Source organism: Helianthus annuus, chromosome 10 (genome assembly GCF_002127325.2).
Source record: "Helianthus annuus cultivar XRQ/B chromosome 10, HanXRQr2.0-SUNRISE, whole genome shotgun sequence".
Taxonomy (NCBI): Eukaryota; Viridiplantae; Streptophyta; class Magnoliopsida; order Asterales; family Asteraceae; genus Helianthus; species Helianthus annuus.
The window spans coordinates 180,598,526-180,617,766 of NC_035442.2; the positions used below are offsets into that span (position 1 = coordinate 180,598,526).

The 19,241-nt window shown below is 38.6% G+C and overlaps 1 protein-coding gene across 1 annotated transcript; it reads left to right on the forward strand.

Annotated features, from left to right (window-relative positions):
• The first annotated feature begins 15,263 nt into the window (after nucleotides 1-15,263).
• Nucleotides 15,264-18,748, forward strand: LOC110883615. The gene is made up of 3 exons (XM_022131337.1): nucleotides 15,264-16,604; nucleotides 16,649-18,019; nucleotides 18,302-18,748. The coding sequence occupies exons 1-3, from the start codon at nucleotides 15,264-15,266 to the stop codon at nucleotides 18,746-18,748; spliced, it is 3,159 nt and encodes a 1,052-aa protein (XP_021987029.1).
• The last annotated feature ends 493 nt before the right edge of the window (nucleotides 18,749-19,241 follow it).

The window sequence follows — 19,241 nt, forward strand, 5'->3', positions numbered from 1 at the left end:
TATCTCTCAGTCTCATCGGTTTTATTGATTCTCCGTCTCATGGAGCAGATAATTGCCGGAAGGACCGGTTCGTGTGTTAACACTTGTTGTTTACTGGAGTTGTTTTTGTAATTGATTTGTGTGCACTGGATTTGTTGTTGTTGATATAGTGCAAGTTCTAGGTATTATAATGACCATTTTGCTCCTGAGAAAAATGACAAAATACTAGAATTTTATTAGACAAATATGACCTGATTCTCCGTCTCATGGAGCAGATAATTGCCGGAAGGACCGGTTCGTGTGTTAACACTTGTTGTTTACTGGAGTTGTTTTTGTAATTGATTTGTGTGCACTGGATTTGTTGTTGTTGATATAGTGCAAGTTCTAGGTATTATAATGACCATTTTGCTCCTGAGAAGAATGACAAAATACCAGAATTTTATTAGACAAATATGACCTGATTTTACTTTTGGACCAAAATGGCAATAAAACTAAAACCACAGGGATCCAGATTCAAAAGGTTTGAGTTTTGAACTAAAGTGGCAAAAGTGACAAAACCTCAAGGACCAAAATGGCAATTTACTCTTTATTTACGAAGATCATTCTGAGTCTTCACTTTAGAAAAAACTTGTCTTTTTAACAATACTTACAGAATCATCCCCTTAATTTTACTCAACTTTTGCTTAGTTAAACAATATTTACACTTTTCTACATTATTTTAAACCAACTATCACCACGATTTTAGACGACAATATACTCCTACTGCTTCTTGGTTGTATAAGCATGGGCTTTGGCAAACCTTTTTGTTGGCGTCAACAAGTTTCCAACGCAAAGACGAGTTCTCTTGGGCCTGTTTGTCTAAAGTTTCTTGGTAAATCCGTTTATCCTTCGCAAATTCAACCCAATCAGCCCTTAGTACTTGCCACTCACGCACAATCTCCATTCTTGAGGAAAAGAAGTTAAAAACCATGGTAATGTAATTGTTGTATAGATCGAGGCACAGACACTATCTCTGTAAAAAATGTGTTCCACCGGGGGGCTGTGGAGTCAAAGGTGTGACAGGTTTCGACCTTATCAAAACGAGTCCCTTGGGTCAAGTTCCAACGAGGCCGGCGGGGCAAATTATCCTCGAGGGGATTATATTGTCCGTAATACTACTCCGCCCTGCCATCATCCACAAACGCTTCATGCTGATGCTCACCACCACCACCTTAACAGTTACGCGACAAGTGCCCGATGCTTGTTTCCGGGACGGAATTATAGGATACTTCTTCAAATTCTTCTTCAGTCTTAAGAGCTTCTCTCTCAACACTCTTAAGAATCGGACCCTCTTTCTCTACTGTGGGGGTTGAAGTAATTATCTTCTCAGCAACAAGACCCCCCTGCTCAATGTTTTCCCCTTATCAGAGGATTCAGCGATGTTAGGGGGACATTAGACGTCCTTAGCTATCGGCGGTGTGAATTTGACAGTAATCTTCGGGTTCACATTCCCACCAAACCGAGATCCCATGTCGTCGTTTTTTCTTTAACCTTGATATGTATTACACAAGTAATATGATCTCAGAAAAGGAAAACACTTAAATAAGGTAGTTATAGAGGAACGCAAACATAACTTGGTATCAGCAAGCATGTCTGACAACTTAACCCTCTTGTGTGAAGGCTTCAAAGCAGCAAGGTCTATCATTCCCTCGGAATCCTGAGGCTCCTCCGCCCGCCCAAGCACCTACCTTTTCTTGACATCCAATTTTTCCTTGGCCTCATTCATTTGTATCTGTTGGGTCCGGATATGCGCGGGCATGGAGGTGTAGCCAATGCGGGGGGGGGGGGTGGTGACAGAAACTCACTGGATGAAGCAATAGACTTCTCACTCTAGAGGATCAAGATTGCATCACCCCGTAGGTGTCACTACGGTAAAGGGTTTCGCAACTGTTAAGACATGGAGCGCAAATGAGATCGCGGTAGGCTGGCTCACAGGATCCTCTAGCCGTAGGAATAAAAATTGATCACTCGTCTGATCCAATCAAGGCTTCTCGCCCGGATGTAGATCACGTGAATCCAATTTCCCCCTCGCGGGCTTTATGAGTGTCCCAAACACGCTTGAAGTTACAAAACACAGTTCTTCAGCAACATGAAAACATAAACACAAGGAAGAAAAGGCATAAGAAAAAAGAATCTTGCGATGGCCATGAACGTCATAATAGGGCACCTTGTTCGCCTTGTTCTAGTTTCGACTCAAATCGATGACCACCAATGCAAGCTCCTTAATCAATTTCATTGGTGTAGGCTGACGTGTCAACGTCTCATACCATGGGGCCTCTTTAAACTTAATCACCCGAAAGTTCCTAATCTTCAGTTTTGGATCGCTGAAGGACATATAGGTAGGGATGACTCCTTTCGCAGATATAGAAAAACTTGTCTCCATTCATGGAGACTCCGCAACGGGTCTAACCCTATCGCCTTCACTCTAGCACGTTGAGCAAACGAGAACCAACTGGAAGCACGACCAGTTCGTAGAAGACGTTAAACATCTCGCACATCGGTGTAATCCTATAAGCTTTACAGAAGAACATGGCGTTAGGTTAAGAAATATGCATGTCGTATTTCACGAGCAAACTAGAAAAGAACTTCGGGACCAGTGGACGGAAGTTCCAATCATGAAAAACTCTGAATATAAAGGCAATCTACCCTGGCAGGGGCTCCGCCACCGTCATATTATCGATCGGAAACTCAACCTCCCACTCCAAATTGAAAGTCGGCTCATTCACGATAGCTTCGATGTCCTAGTTACTCCATTTAATTGGGATCTCAGCAGCAATAGGGGTCAGCCCTTTACACCCCTTTCTTCGCTTCCATTTCGAGTTCAGGATCGACTTGTATACATGATTTCAGAAAAAAAATATGGAAATGATCAAGAAAAGTTTGATGGTCTTCAGTAATTTTCAGGAGAAAAATATGGAAAGAAATTTAAATGGTGGAGAAATCTGATAAACCATCCCCTATTTATACCCATTGCATTAATGTGATAGGGAAACGTGTAGACCCACGTGCATAGAAGGGCCAACCAGCAGATTTCCCATCATGCGGGAAAACGGAACGACATCGCAAATGAGCGCGTAGCCGCCACACGCTTGTAAAAAGCAAAAAAAAACACCTTTGACATGACATGCATCATACACCATAACAATGTCAGACATCACATCATCCTCACCAACCCTTGTCTGGAAAGAATCTTTTCAAATTTTGAATGCCCACCGGCCACCCGCAAGAAAACATCTGCACCAAGAGATGGAAAAATACACGCATCCCTCAGAGGCGGGTCACTACCCGCTTAAAGACTGACCCTTAGTCAAAGGACGATAAAACACAACTGTGTACCACAAGCAGGTCACCACCCGCAAAGCATCATCTACAGAAAAAAAAAACCCAAAGTCAAATTCCACCCGCTAACTCACAGGCACAGGAGACACACTGTTCTGATGGGGGTGGTGTAACACCCATCTTTTATTTGATGTAAATGTACGATATATGTAAATTCTACGATCATTTTATACCATAAGATCCAAAAGTAGAGTATTAAAGTACCAAACATTAGTTTTCTACTAACTAATTTAAACATTTCAAAAGTTGTTTAGCAACAATTACAACATAAACATTGTTTAAACCGAGTCAATTTATGCGGAAGCTTCAAAAGTATGTGTTCGGTTCTTCAAAAGTTTGCTTGATCGTCATCCGTAATCCTTGAGTACCTAAAACTGAAATGTTTACATAAACATTTGTATTAGAATGCTTAGAAATAATACTTGATCAAAATTACGGTCGAAGTGAATTTGAATATTTACAATTATACAAACTTTACAATAATTCAGGCTCTACCGTAACTTACGGTTCCACCGTAAGTTACGGTGGTCAATTTACTACAATGGTCCACCGTAAACCAGTAGACTCCCACCGTAAGCCTTCTAATCTCTACCGTAAGTTACGGTGACACCGTAACTTACGGTAGATCCTTCACATATGAGTTTTGGCTTTTTGTTTGTTTTGTCTACACTCTTTTCTCGAATTCTTATCTTAACAAACCAACATAGTAATTTATCGTGTTCTAATATTTCAGTATTTAATCGATAACAATAAACAGATCAATCGTATTACGAAGCAAAATCCATGCTTTATTTGATTATTCGACCCGTTTGGCTCGTCTAAGGAATCCTCCCATATGACGACTACCAAGAGTCCCAACCAAATTTTTGACCAATTATTCAATATAGCGACATCACCGCTTTAATTCAAAACAACCCTTATTCTAAAATTCAACTACACATATTATAATCATCAACATTTACTTAATGTAACGGGTCAAGTTACATACCTTCAAAGCAACCCCTTCAAACGTGCGTCCACACCGGTTTGCCCGCTAGATGCCCCGGCCTCCTTTCCTATAGAGTTCAATCACCTTATGTTTAGAACTCTTGGTTTCACATATATAACGCGCATTTTGTCATACATCATAATTATGCGTTTTTAACTTAATAATTCAGTTTCAAGCCTTCTTTGAGGCATTTCAACAAACACTATAGAGGCAGAATTTTTATATCTTTTGTATTCAAGTTCATAGCTTGCTAATTAGCTAACTTAACATCTATAAAGCCCCCATATAGCATTTAAACATCATACTTTTCTGAAATCACTTTCTATAATCAAATTACACTAGGATAATCATTCTAAACCCTAATGTTCATCATTATCTTGTAAAACCCACAACCCACCTTCAAGGTGTTCATGGAATTTCTGAATTTGAACATGATTTCACATGTAGTTGTCTAGGTTTCACTTCTAGACACTATATTATCCCTAAGCTAACCAAATAACACACATGCGACATCTAATTTCAGATTTTTCCAAAATCATGAGAATTTCAAGTTGAGAAATTTCATCAGATTTTACATACCTTATAAGCCTCTTGCGACGAGGATCACGATTCTAAGCTCGGATTTCGTTTTGGACCAGATTTACACCTTCAATTTGAGAGTTTTAATGAATTTTAGGGATTGGAGCTTGGGGGTCGACCTGGTCTTTCTTCTGATCGACCAAACACCTCTTTTGGGGGTGTTTGGTTTATTTTTATTTGTTTTAACAAATTAAGTTTCAATTTTGACAACTTAGGCCCCTCCACTTTGTTCAACATATAGTTTGGTAGCTTTTAACCCTATTATAAGTTATTTCTAGACAATTAACTAACTAGGTTAAAATTCCTTAGTTAGTAAATTCTCATTTATTTATACTTTATAATTCTAATATAAAGTTTTTATATTTTCGGGGTGTTACAGGTGGACTTGATAAGATATGGTCGTGGACCCCCCCTCCCGCGGGCCCAGGACTACGCTCATATCTAATCCAAAAAACAGCTCACTGGTCATGACAAGCCATCGCAAGCTACTCCTGGGGGTGCGACACTATGCCAAGACGGAGGAACACGCACTACAAGGTGAATGTGACGCGCAACCAATCACCGCTTGCCAGGCACTGTACCAGAAGATCTCCATGATGCGCCATCATGCAGGGGACAAAAAGTTCAACTAAGAGCGACGTGTGGTCAATCACAAGACGCCAGTCCACCTATCTTTGACCTCCACTAGTGGCTCACAACAGACGAGACAAGAGTTACATCTTGAAAGTGACATGTGGTAAATCAGCGTCCATACATACTCCCACCTCTGCAGACACTAGGTGTCTTGACATAGGGAACCAAATGGATATTCCTTGACAACGACACCTCGTCCAATCATTCTCCAATCTTCTCCAACCTCTCAGCTAGAAGTATCACACTTCTACAAAGGTTTAAGCATCCTATTCTGCTTGCTCTCAATATTTTCACCCTTAACTTGCTCTCTTTTTAGAAAGGACAATTACTTATTTTCACAGTGGAGAGTGGTTACGAAGAAGAAGCCCCCACCTCTCCTTCTCGTAACGAGCTCATGGTTCTATTAGTTTTGCAGGAATCATCTTAGAATCAGGGATCGTGAAGATCAGATAACCCTCCCCCCGGTTGAGCATTTGGATAACCCGTGCGGATTAGACTTGTGTTTCTTCAAGTACATTGTTCTAATGTTCTATATATACCCTCATTATTCATTTAAGATATCTGAAGAGTTTGTTACTTGTGTGTATATATAAAAACAACTAATGTATCTCGAAATATCAGGATCATTAGCAAGTTATTAATTTCATTTCTCAAAGGGTTAAAGGGCCTCAATGTTAGAATTCGCTTTGGTTCTGAAACTTACCTAAAACATGTCGATCAAGTCAAACTTTCATGTTGGTTCAGTTCTGTTTATACATGAAGGAAAACATGAAAAACATACCTTTGATTGCATCAGTACAGGCCAGAAGAGAATCCAGATGTAGATGCAGCAATAGTGTTTGACATAGTTGTCAGTTTTGGTCTGGTTCCTCCTTAGGGTGCAATCTAATGATGGTGGCTAAGAAAACCGAAAAGGGTATCGGTTGTAGGAGAGGAGGTCGAGCATTATGATGTTATGGCTAATGGGATGTCTGATTGTGTAACTGTGTAACCCCTTAACCTCCACATAAGTCTCCTTATATAAGCACCCAGGAGGAAACCCTAATTAGTTAATAAGGGTAATATGGTCCATCAACAATTACCAACTAATTATTTAATAGGTTCTAATATATTTTGATCTCTATAATGTAAATGATTATGATGGCTATAGATTAAATACCAATACGTAATATATTTAATCTTACATTCTCCCACTTAGCCGAGTAATCATTTACTATGAGTGTTAGATAAGCCTGATCAGGAGTTAACACTCATTTTAGCTTTAAACAAGTACTATAGCAGAAAAATACAGCCGTTGAATCATTATGCGACTCAGGACCCCCATTAATCATACTATAGCCTTAATTTAAAACCTAATCGTTATGATCAAAATACGCGTAAGCCCTTTGTTTGATTTGTAACTATATTTGTCTATATGCCATTATGCTAGCTTGACATATTCTTAGAGACATACAAAATCAAACCGATGAGGAAAATTAACTAATACTTAGTCATTCATAGTACGATATGCAATTGCGCACGACTATTAATTAATACCCGTCTATGAGCTCTCTTAATAAGACTTATGGGTAATAGCCCTTCAGTTATAGGATCCTTAAGCATATCATGAATGTATTCGATACAAAACTTAGTTTCCTCAACTTGTTCATAAACGAATAATTAATTGCGTATCGAAACTTAATGCAGCACCTCTTGAACTGTTACTGTTCAAGGAGTCATGGTAGCTGACTTTATCACACTAATTCTTCAAAACATTAATTATATGGAGTTAATAAACTTATGAGTCCACTGATAAATTTCCAACAACATTTAGTGACTATATTATGTCGTTATAACTTAGGTTGTTTATATCAGTGCATTATGACTCCTCCATGAAATAGGTTTTGTCTGCTGACATAAAGATATACCCAAAATTACATTTTATCATCTTTGAATATCTCAAAGTTAGAGTAATAAATCGGTTTTAATTCTCACTTCTTCTTTAAATTGTAGTCTCTCGTTTCTTTTAAGGATATTGTAATACTCCATTAGATGCTACACATTAATCTAGACATATCTAGTGTGTTGCAATGTGAGTAATATCTAAACAAGTATAGACTTAAATTTACATAAGGCTTCCAATTAATGAAGCGTAAGGAAATAATCTCATTTAGCCTATTATCCTCTAAAGGAGAGCAGTATTTTGTTGCATATGTAAGGACCCATTTAACGTTAAACTTATAGAACGAAACTATTGTCCCATTGGGTCTATCTCGGTACGTTATGATATCTATTACATAAGAGACATCTCTGAGATCTATTATATCAAAGTTTGTGTTAACAATGCTTTGACTTATGTAACATATACTTGTCAAAAGAATGTCATCTATATAGACAAGTTTATTTTAGTTGCTCCCACTCATTTTGAGGTAGGTACATTAATCCACTTGATTCTTGATGAAAATAATTACGTTAGCTTTTCATCACATTATGATGTTTGCATTAACCCATACATGGATTTTATTGGCTTACAAATAAAGTGTTCTTTAACCTTCAGTTTGAAACTTTAGGTTGTTATCTAATGAACATGTAAGTGTGTCAGCCATTTGTTAGGGAAAATCGTTTTAATGTTCATCTAATGTAGCTTAAAACTATTATAAGCTACTAGAACAATGATGATCCTCAAAGAAATCTTTTGTTAGATATGTAATAAAGATTCTTTAATAATTTATCTCTTCCTGAGTATAACCTTTGACAACCAATCATGCCCCTTTGTGTCTTAACGCTTATATTAGGATTTGATTTAGTTATGAACACTCTTAGATAATTCAATCAAATCCCAAACGTTATAAGAATACAAAAAATCAGTTTTACTAGAAAACAGTTTTATTTCATTCAGAGGATTGATTGACACTAATGGCTTAATTTGAAGAGATAGGATTAGTAAACTTTTCCAAAATCCATTTCAACTTCAATTAGGGAGGTTATGTAATCATCAAAGTTAGTAGGCTTTTAAACCTAGATGACCTCCTGAGTTGATTATTGGGTTTATTAGAAGTTTCAGTTTTATGGATTAGCTCTTGGTTAGGTTGCTATCATTTTCATTCTAAGTTGTAAGGGTTGGTGCAGTATGGTATACAAGAGGTGTAATCGGAGTTAAATTCGGAGTGAAATTTAATGACACTCTTCCCCCCGCCTCTTGTATTCCTTGCAAGTCATGATAAGGACTTTGACTGCTCCTACTGACCTTAGAAATCTTTAGGAACTCAGCATGCGTAGAGTCAATATGTAACGACCAACAAATTCTAATAGAGAAACAAGTTAATGACGTTAGTTGTTGTAGTTTCTCTTGTTGAGGATTATGTTAGTTTAGGTAAGAAATCTAAGTGTGCCCACAATTAAGCAACAATGAAACTTTTGTAAGAGTAGCATTAGATTTAAGGAGATAAGGTTTGATAGAACAGTGTCGTGATGGAGCGATGTCTTGTACAAGAGGTGTAAATTTAAAATTTTCACTCCCCCACCTCTTGCAACTATTGCAGGTTATTATTAAGACACTTAATGCTCCCACTGATCTTTAATATCTCTAGAATGCTACAAGAGAAGTTTCAATGAGCTACGTGACGTGGGAACCTATCACATATACGTTAGACTTTATTTGATTTCTTTAACGTCCAGATGTCATAAGAAACTTAGGGACATATTTAATAGAAATATTATAAAGTATATGTATGAATAAATTTCTTCTAAGACCGTGGGCCATATGTGACAAAATTTAGATACAAGTTGATAGTCTGTTAAATGATAAATGAATTATGTCTGAATATTCCATTTGGAATAAGTTCCACGAATGTCAATGAATGACTTATGATGGACCTATGCTTATTCCTCAAGCCAAGTCATATTTTAGGGCTTTAACGTCATGATTTAAAATCACTTAAAATGAGATTAGATGAATAATCATCCTCATTAACCATGTCATGATTTCTCATGAATTTTGGTTCTAATGGATGAAATTTGTAAGTCTCATTTTCCTTTTGTCAAATTCTCATTTGCATGATGACAAAAGTTGTGAAAAAGTAAGGTATCATCTAGTTTCATCTTAGTAATGTTTCTATCCAGATATTTAGAACAAATAAGAGGAGAGTTTAAGATAAGTGTGACTTTATGTTGACTATGCAAACCTCACAACCTTCATAACATTGCTTAATTATGATACTATATTCTGATTAATCTTCAGAATATATAAGGTATCGAAAAGCGTTGTTGGAAGACTGTTCATTATGGTTCTTATAGTCTTAACATTTTAATTTTGTCACTAACTCTCATGTTAGTTATTTGTCGAGTTCTGGTAAGGAAACGTATGGAACTAGAATCAACTAATCATGTGTTAATTGGAATATTAAAATTATCAGACTTAAATATCATTAGGAAGTTACTATCTAATTAATTTATCCAACTGTTCTTTAGAATAATGGATAGTCTCGTTGCTTATGCCTAGTCTAATGACATAATTATGCAATGAGATTTTCCCTTGAAGAACCTTAACGTTGGGATTAGCACTTGTAATTTGTCTATGGACCTTAGAACAATCCTCTCTTAAGGTTTTAGTGGTTGTAAGGTGAATAACATCTTATTTTCCAGTTTCAAACATTTATTTCTATGTACATATGTTGCTTATCAACACACTCGTTATACTTTGGTACTTTTGAGTGTTATAGCTGATTTATAATGCATCAAATTGTACAAATGAAAACTTAGTATGTAATGTACTGGAAAATGTACTTATTTCCATGCGTAAGCCCTTAACTTTATGGGTCATGGTATTGTACATTATAATATATTCACATATACCACTTAACCTTATAATTTATAATTTTAAACGAAGACATGCACCTTAGGAGTTCTTGTGATTATTCCAGAATTATAGATTAGTCTTAGGAAAACTTAATCTGGAATAACTTTAGTGATAGCAATTATGTAAGAGAGTTCTTGATTATCATAAGAGACATCATGTTCGATTTATCCTAATCATCACGCTCTACTTTTCTTCTGTAGTGCCTTATCAGAAGAGAGCAATAGGGTTATCGTGTCTTAAGAGATAATCAAGTATTTAATTTAAGAGCTAATTCTTATAGAAACTTTAAATAAAGCAAACATTTTAGGTTTAGGAATTAGAGTGGATGAGATTTTTAGAAGAAAATTATAGTGAGTAAAATTATGGGTACTAAGAATAAGGCAGACAAAATGATCACAAAAAATTAATTGAGGATCATTAATATAAGGATCATTATGTGAAGAGATTGTGATACGTCTATTACTAACATCAAAATAATAGACTACTTAAAGTTCTACTTAAACGAAGACAAAACAGCTTTGGCCAGAAGTGTAATCATTTAAGCATGTGTGCAAAGTGGTTGTAACAAATCAGCTTTGGCCAGAAATTGAGACAATCACTTTAGTTACGCACTTGTTAAGTATGCCATCTATGAAGGAATTAAATCAGCTTTGGCCAGATATTAAAACATTCATGCTTATGATGCACACTTAACATAGCTTTCGTAATACTTGAACGATAAGTAGATGTATCAAGTCAGCTTTGGCCAGAAATGATATATCAAAAACTCATTCAAGTAAAGCCATTTTTGGTTTTGTAAAACATTATTTGATCCTCATTAATTAACTAAATAATTACAAAAACCAATCATTTAATAGCAAACCACCCGTTAGATATGTAATAAAGATTCTTTAGTTCACATTTAAACAGCTTAAAATAATGAGATTTCGAGTCGTAACCACGATTTCGAGTAATGATGTTATGGTTGCGAGTCGCAACTACGGTCTCGACTAATGACGTTATGGTTGCGAGTCGCAACTACGGTCTCGACTAATGACGTTATGGTTGCGAGTAGCAACCTCATGGTCTCGAGTAGCAACCTCATGGTCTCGAGTAGCAACCTCATGGTCTCGAGTAGCAACCTCATGGTTGCGAGTAGCAACCTCGTCAACAGCTGTTAATTGTGATATCATAACCGAAAATTCGAAATCTAAGGGATTTTATGATAGTGTTTCCTGTTTTAATAAAGATTTAATTTTATCAAATATTTCAAAATCATAATCTGTTTATCTAATAACAGTTTTTCGAAATCTTTAGAGGACAAAACAGATCAAAACAGGAAAAACACTTAATAATCCGAATCATATTCCAAAACATAATAGAATTTTCGAATTTTCTAAGAACAAATGATGAACCCTAAAAAAAGTAAAACATAAAATTCTGGAACCCGAAACCTGAAAATTAATAATTTTCTAAACAGATTTCGGCTAAAACATAAACCAGTTAATTTCGAATAAACATATGATTAAGCTTTTATCCGAAAACAATGATCTCGAGTGGACAAGGCCGACTCGAAACCGGCTGTTATGATTCATAAGGTTTCAAAATTCCGTTTTCCAAGTTTCAATCCCAGAATTATGGATACGAAAACAGAACTGACTAATCAACATATGCTCTGATACCACATGTTGGTTCAGTTCTGTTTATACATGAAGGAAAACATGAAAAACATACCTTTGATTGCATCAGTACAGGCCAGAAGAGAATCCAGATGTAGATGCAGCAATAGTGTTTGACATAGTTGTCAGTTTTGGTCTGGTTCCTCCTTAGGGTGCAATCTAATGATGGTGGCTAAGAAAACCGAAAAGGGTATCGGTTGTAGGAGAGGAGGTCGAGCATTATGATGTTATGGCTAATGGGATGTCTGATTGTGTAACTGTGTAACCCCTTAACCTCCACATAAGTCTCCTTATATAAGCACCCAGGAGGAAACCCTAATTAGTTAATAAAGGTAATATGGTCCATCAACAATTACCAACTAATTATTTAATAGGTTCTAATATATTTTGATCTCTATAATGTAAATGATTATGATGACTATAGATTAAATACCAATACGTAATATATTTAATCTTACATTTCATGCTTATCTATTTGGTATGGGTCTCAAAGAACCCTCCAGTAAACACTTTCTTCGTCTAGTTTTTTATTGTTTTTGAGTTATTAATGTGCAAAATGGTTGAGCATGGATTATATTCGTCTTTGAGTTAATATCGTCAATGTATATGCTTGATTAAAACTTGGAAAAAGCATGCTTGCCATATCTTTTGTTAAACATAGGAAATAAATCACATTCCACAATCATTTTAAGTGTTGTATATCTACGTTTACTGTTAGAACATATGTGCCATAATAGTCAATATATGTGGTGGCTGAAAAGTTGAAAATGGCATTTTTATGTGCTTTGAATGTCACTAAGCACTTCATGTTTTAATGTCTGTTTTACACTTCTTGTTTTAGTAACAATCAAACATTTTGAAAATCATCAATAAAGTCAAATGTTTAATTCAATTATTGTTTTGTTACCAAATCTCTCAAGTGTAACTAAAATGGTTAATACTTGTACCATGAGCCTTAGAAGTTGTACACTGCTCCATGTTTGACCATCCCTGCCAGGAAGATAATTACATTGATGACACAAGTTTTATAAGTATTTTAAGCTTGTGTGTATTGAGAGTGAAAAGACGCAATTAAAAAGGATTGTGGGGTTGGTATAAGTCATTTTCTTAGCTTATCTTTTTCTTCATGCTACATGTCTTTCTCCAAATCAGAAGTGTTTTCAGAGATTTTGACTTCCAAGTTTCCATGCACATTCATTGTTGAATTTTCCGGATCTTCATGCTTTTGTTTCAAAACACTTTGGAAAATGTTATATTCACCATTGTATGAGATTAATATGTGTTTAGTTTGAAGTCAAGTACCTGATATAATTATCAACAAATGCATTGTAGTTGGGGAAAGACTTAGTGTTCCTTCTAGCCCACCCAGATTCGACTCCGACTCTCCCCCATTATTTTCTGCGGCATCCAGATGAAGGGCGAATACGGGTGGCGCCGGTTCGTCTTGGATGGGAGGCGGGGTTTTACCGATTATTCCACTGCCGTGCCTTCGAGCGGGTGGAGGTCAGGTTTCCGCGCATCTAGGAGAGCCAATGGACTAGCGGCGTTCGAGTAATTGACCTTGACCACAATGCCGGGTGTCACGGTTGGCACGTCGTTCCTTGCCGTTCAAAAAAATAATTATCATCAAATATATTAATGAAATCATTATTATTTTTCAGACATAAATAGTGTGATAATGAGATAATAGATATATAACACATACAAAGGAACTATGTTGTTGTTGTTGTGATTTATCACCCGTCGCGATGCGGCGGGGATTGGTCATATATGTATCACAATGGATGAAAGCCCGATGCTTGTGACATTACATTCTTGTATATACATTGCCTACCCGGGGATCGATTATATATATCATAGTGGCTGATAGCCTAAAGCTCATGACACTACGTTCTTGTATTCACATTGCCTATAGTGTATACAAAATATTGTTGCATCAATTGGTAAACAACGTATCTTACTAACACCAGTTGCATTAGGAAGATAAGTGGTAGAAAAGAGGTTTCCTAATTGTACATTTCTGTACACGGCGGCGATAGGCGTTCCGAATTTTGTTAGTTTCGGCTGCATAATGTTCCTAGGTTGTAGCCCTCCGAAAAGCGGTTCCCTGTGTCATCATTCTTCACGTGTCCTCTTTGAGGCACGACTTGATTCTGCAACTTCAAAGTAAAAAAGAAACATTAACATTAAGCGAACGTCGATGTCTTAGGAACGCAGTTGTCAACGACCGTAGTTGAAAGCACGAACCTGGTCTTCACAGTTCATACACGAACCTGCACAACTCATTGGCGCCTTCCTCGTCGAGTACACGTTTACATCTTATCCCTTCCCTTAACTTATATTCTAACCCACATCGCTGAGGAGTCTGGTCTGCTGCCAGCGGTGGCAGCCTGTTTCAAAAAATCCCTATCTTGAGAGGATCGAATTTGTTATGAGCCCAACAGACCAACCCAACAGACCAGCCCAACAAACAATGGATCCGGCCTAAATCAGAAGAAGTGAAAGAAACCAAAGGAAGCCAGAGAAATACAACGATTTCGTCATGAATGCCACGTCAGCACAAGTTTAACATATTTGGTTATTCAGACTATTTAACATAATTATTGTGTGATCATGAGGTAGGCAATTTGTTAGATCTCAGATCGTATTCCCTTTCTCATCTCCTTTCTGTAATTCTATTCTTCCCATCCCCCATTCTTCAGTTATCAATAGAAATCATCTATCAATTTCCCTGTTTCATATTTAGTCATTACAATTGGTGCTTTCATTGAGAGTCGAACTCAATTGTTATGAGCCCAACAGACCAGCCCAACAAACCAGCCCAACAAACAATGGATCCGGCCCAAATCAGAAGAAGTGAAAGAAACCAAAGGAAGCCAGAGAAATACAACGATTTCGTCATGAATGCCACATCAGCACAAGTTTAAAAGATTTGGTTATCCAGGCTATTTAACATAATTATTGTGTGATCATGAGGTAGGCAATTTGTTAGATCTCAGATCATATTCCCTTTCTCATCTCCTTTCTGTAATTCTATTCTTCCCATCCCCCATTCTTCAGTTATCAATAGAAATCATCTATCAATTTCCCTGTTTCATATTTAGTCATTACAATTGGTGCTTTCCATTGAGCCTCTGATCAGATGGCATAGGGGACTCGTTCAAAGGTGCTGGAAGAAACAGTCCGTAATGTGCAAAGTGACCAGCAAGCTATGAGACAAGAATTAGATGGTGTGGTTACCGCAATTGCTTCTCTGCAACAGTCTATTAATGAATTGATCAAGCGTTCTGATACCGGCACCAGTCATTCGAAGAAACCGTCGTTTTATAAGGCTTCCACTGATCCAGATGGTGACGGATCGAGTATTATGGGCAAACACAAACCGGCTCCGGTGTATTTAGCGAGATTTAACGACGAGAATCCGGAACGATGGCTTGCTCAGGCGAGCCGTTATTTCGAGTTTTACGAGATTCCGGAGCTCGACCGACTGACCCTCTCTTCGTTTTACCTTGATGATGATGCTGCCGATTGGTATGATTGGTTACGTCGACATCACCGGGTCACGAATTGGGAAGGTTTCACGGCGGCTCTCTTGAAGCGATTCAGATCGGCTGAGTTCGAAGAACCTGAAGGTTTGCTTGCTAAACTGTATCAAAACTCCACTGTTGCTGATTATCGTTCCAAATTTGAGGCGATTTCCGACCGCACTATGCCTCTTCCGGAGGAATTTCTGATTAGTTGTTGGATATCGGGTCTCCGGTCAGATATCAAACAATCCGTTATTTGTCATGGGCCGGTCACTCTTGAAGATGCAATGGATAAGGCCCAGTTGCATGAACGACGGATCCAATTTGAAAAGGGTTCGGGTCGGGTTTCTCTTGGATCTTCAAAACCCTTATTACCTACACCCAAATCAACCCCGATAGCTCTTCCGCCCCCTTCTCCAGTTTCACCTAAACCAGCCACTACGTCCACATCTAAGGTTGGATTTCGTCACTTATCATCGGCAGAAATGGATCAGAAACGCTCGCAGGGCTTGTGTTTTCTATGTGACGAGAAATACACTTGGGATCACAAGTGTAAATCCGCTCCACAACTCCTCTTTTTTGACGACGACCCACCCGATTTGGGCGATTCACCGACTTCGCCATCTTCCGAAGGTACTGATTTATTATTAGCTGAAAAATTGCAACTAGACGAAGTAAAAACTCAATCGGCTATTTCTTATAATGCTTTGTCGGGAGGTTGTTCATCTACTACGTTACGTTTTACCGGGTTGGTTCAGGGGAAAGAGGTGCAGGTATTGTTAGATGGAGGTAGTACCCACTGTTTTGTGCAAACGAGAATCGCTAACTTCCTTAATCTCACCATTGAATCAATCGAACCCTTCTCTGTGTTGGTTGGCAGTGGCGAACGCCTTCCGTGTTCCGGGTTGGCTAAGGCTGTGGAACTTGTTATACAGGGGCATTCAGTTGTGGCAGATTTTTATGTGTTACCCTTGCAAGGTTGGGATATTGTGTTGGGAGTTTCTTGGCTAGCGACCCTTGGACCGGTTATCACGATTATTCGAAGTCAATTTTCGAATTCACATTACAGGACCAACAGGTGAAATGGCAGGGTGATGTTCCTACAGCTCAAGAGATACAATTCCATGGGTTTCGAAAATTGGTTCACTCAAAGGGTATTGGTCAATTATACCACTTAAGTCTGCTACCTCCGGAGTCTAGCCCACCTACTTACCCTTCTGAATTACAAGACATTTTGACTAGCTTCTCCGCTGTTTTTAACCCACCCATGGGCTTACCACCGACCAGATCTCAAGATCGCCACATTGAATTATTACCAGCTAGTAAACCGGTGACTGTTCGACCTTACCGATATCCTCACTTTCAAAAACAAGAAATTGAACGGTTGGTTAAGGAGATGCTCCAACAGGGGATTATTCGTCCAAGTACGAGTGCGTTTTCTTCCCCGGTATTATTGGTCCGCAAGAAGGATGGTACTTGGCGATTTTGTGTTGACTATCGTGCGTGGAATTCCATCACGATACGGGATCGATTTCCTATACCATCGGTGGATGAGTTGTTTGATGAGTTACACGGGGCCCGTTATTTTTCTAAAGTAGATTTATTGGCGGGATATCACCAAATTCGTATTGCTAGCGGTGATGCTATGAAAATCGCTTTTCGCACCCATGACGGGCACTACGAGTTTTTGGTTATGCCCTTTGGGCTTACCAATGCCCCGTCCACATTTCAACGTCTTATGAACGACGTGTTTCGGCCCTTTCTTCGTCGGTTTATCTTAGTTTTCTTCGACGACATTTTGATCTATAGTAAATCTTGGTCAGACCACTTACATCACCTCACCGTTACCCTACAAATATTACTCGATAACCAATTGGTTGCTAAGCTATCCAAATGCGTCTTCGGTCAACCTCAAGTCGCTTATCTCGGTCATATAATCTCTTCTTCGGGTGTGGCTGTGGATCCCGACAAAATTATCACGTTACAACAATGGCCGATTCCTCAAAATGTACAAGTCCGCAGGTTTTTGGGCCTTACCGGCTACTACCGTTGTTTTATCAAAAACTATGCTTCCATTGTCGGGCCCTTAACCAATCTTCTCCGAAAAGACGCGTTTTGCTGGACCGACTCCACCTTACAAGCCTTCAATACATTAAAGAATCTCCTGAGTTCCACACCTATTTTACGACTCCCGGATTTCTCAAAACCCTTTACCGTGGAGAGTGATGCTTCGGGTACCGGTGTTGGGGCGTTATCACAAGACAAACACCCACTCGCTTATTTTAGTAAGAAGCTCTGCCCTCGTATGCAGCACGCTTCTACTTATCATAGAGAAATGTATGCGATTACGCAAGCCATATCCAAATGGAGACAATATTTATTGGGTCATCGTTTCACTATCATCACTGATCAACAGTCCCTTAAACAACTTCAAGGTCAGGTAATTTAGACACCTGAACAACAGAAATGGTTGGGTAAACTTCTGGGTTTTGACTTTGAGATTGTCTATCGCCCCGGTGCACAAAATGGGGCTGCCGATGCCCTGTCTCGTATACCTTCTGGCCAATTATTAGCTATCTCAGCTCCTGTTCCAACACTCTTACAGGAATTACATATGACAGCACAATCTGACCCGGCTTACTGCACTCTGATGCAGCGTTTTCAAACGGAACCCAATACCCTTTCTTACTACACTATTAAAGATGGTTTTTTGTTATTCAAGGGACGGTTTTTGGTTCCGAACAACCACTCCCTGCAGCGGCTGATTCTCTTGGAATTCCACTCGTCGACCTTGGGTGGCCATTCCGGTGTTACTCGCACATATCAGCGTTTGGCTGCCACTTTTTATTGGAAAAATATGAAGGCCACAGTCAGGGAGTTTATCGCTCAGTGCCAAGTTTGTCAACAAACTAAGCCTTCCTCCTTATCTCCGGGTGGATTGCTGCAACCGCTTCCTATTCCACAGGCTGTGTTTGAGGATATTGCTCTTGATTTCATTACGTGTTTACCTAATTCGCATGGGAAAACTGTTATAATGGTGGTTGTCGATCGGTTGTCCAAGTATGGACACTTCATTGCCTTACCATCTTCTTTCAATAGTTTTACAGTTGCCACCGCCTTCATTAATGATATTGTTCGCCTCCATGGTATTCCCTTAACTATCGCCTAAATGGTACTGCACTTAAGTTCAGCACCGCGTATCACCTTCAAACGGACGGGCAGTCCGAAGCTCTCAACCGATGTTTGGAAACGTATCTCCGCTGTTACGTAGCCGATCACCCTCAAAAGTGGTTGCAATTCTTACCGTGGGCTGAGTTTTGGTACAATACTTCATACCAAACCTCTTCTTAGATGACTCCGTTTGAAATTGTGTACGGTCGAAAACCTCCTTCTCTCACTCGATACTTACGGGGTCCACTTCTAATGTCACTTTGGAAGACCAGTTGCTGGAACGGGATAATGTGCTGACTCTCTTAAAGACGAACTTGTCGAAGGCTCAAGCTCGTATGAAGGTGGCTGCCGATAAACATCGTCGGGATGTCCAGTTTGAGGTGGATGATTGGGTGTTTGTGAAACTTCAACCGTACCGTCAAGGGTTAATCCGTTTGCAATGCCACCACAAATTGGGTCACCGCTATTTTGGTCCGTACCGGGTATTTGCT

What these genes read in the sequence shown, in the direction of transcription:
- LOC110883615 (XM_022131337.1), top strand. Translation starts at nt 15,264, where the DNA reads ATGAGACAAGAATTAGATGGTGTGGTTACCGCAATTGCTTCTCTGCAA. An exon ending in GGCTAGCGACCCTTGGACCG is followed by an intron (nt 16,605 to 16,648) that starts GTTATCACGATT and finishes TTCACATTACAG; the next exon opens with GACCAACAGGTGAAATGGCA. An exon ending in TTAAACAACTTCAAGGTCAG is followed by an intron (nt 18,020 to 18,301) that starts GTAATTTAGACA and finishes TTGTTATTCAAG; the next exon opens with GGACGGTTTTTGGTTCCGAA.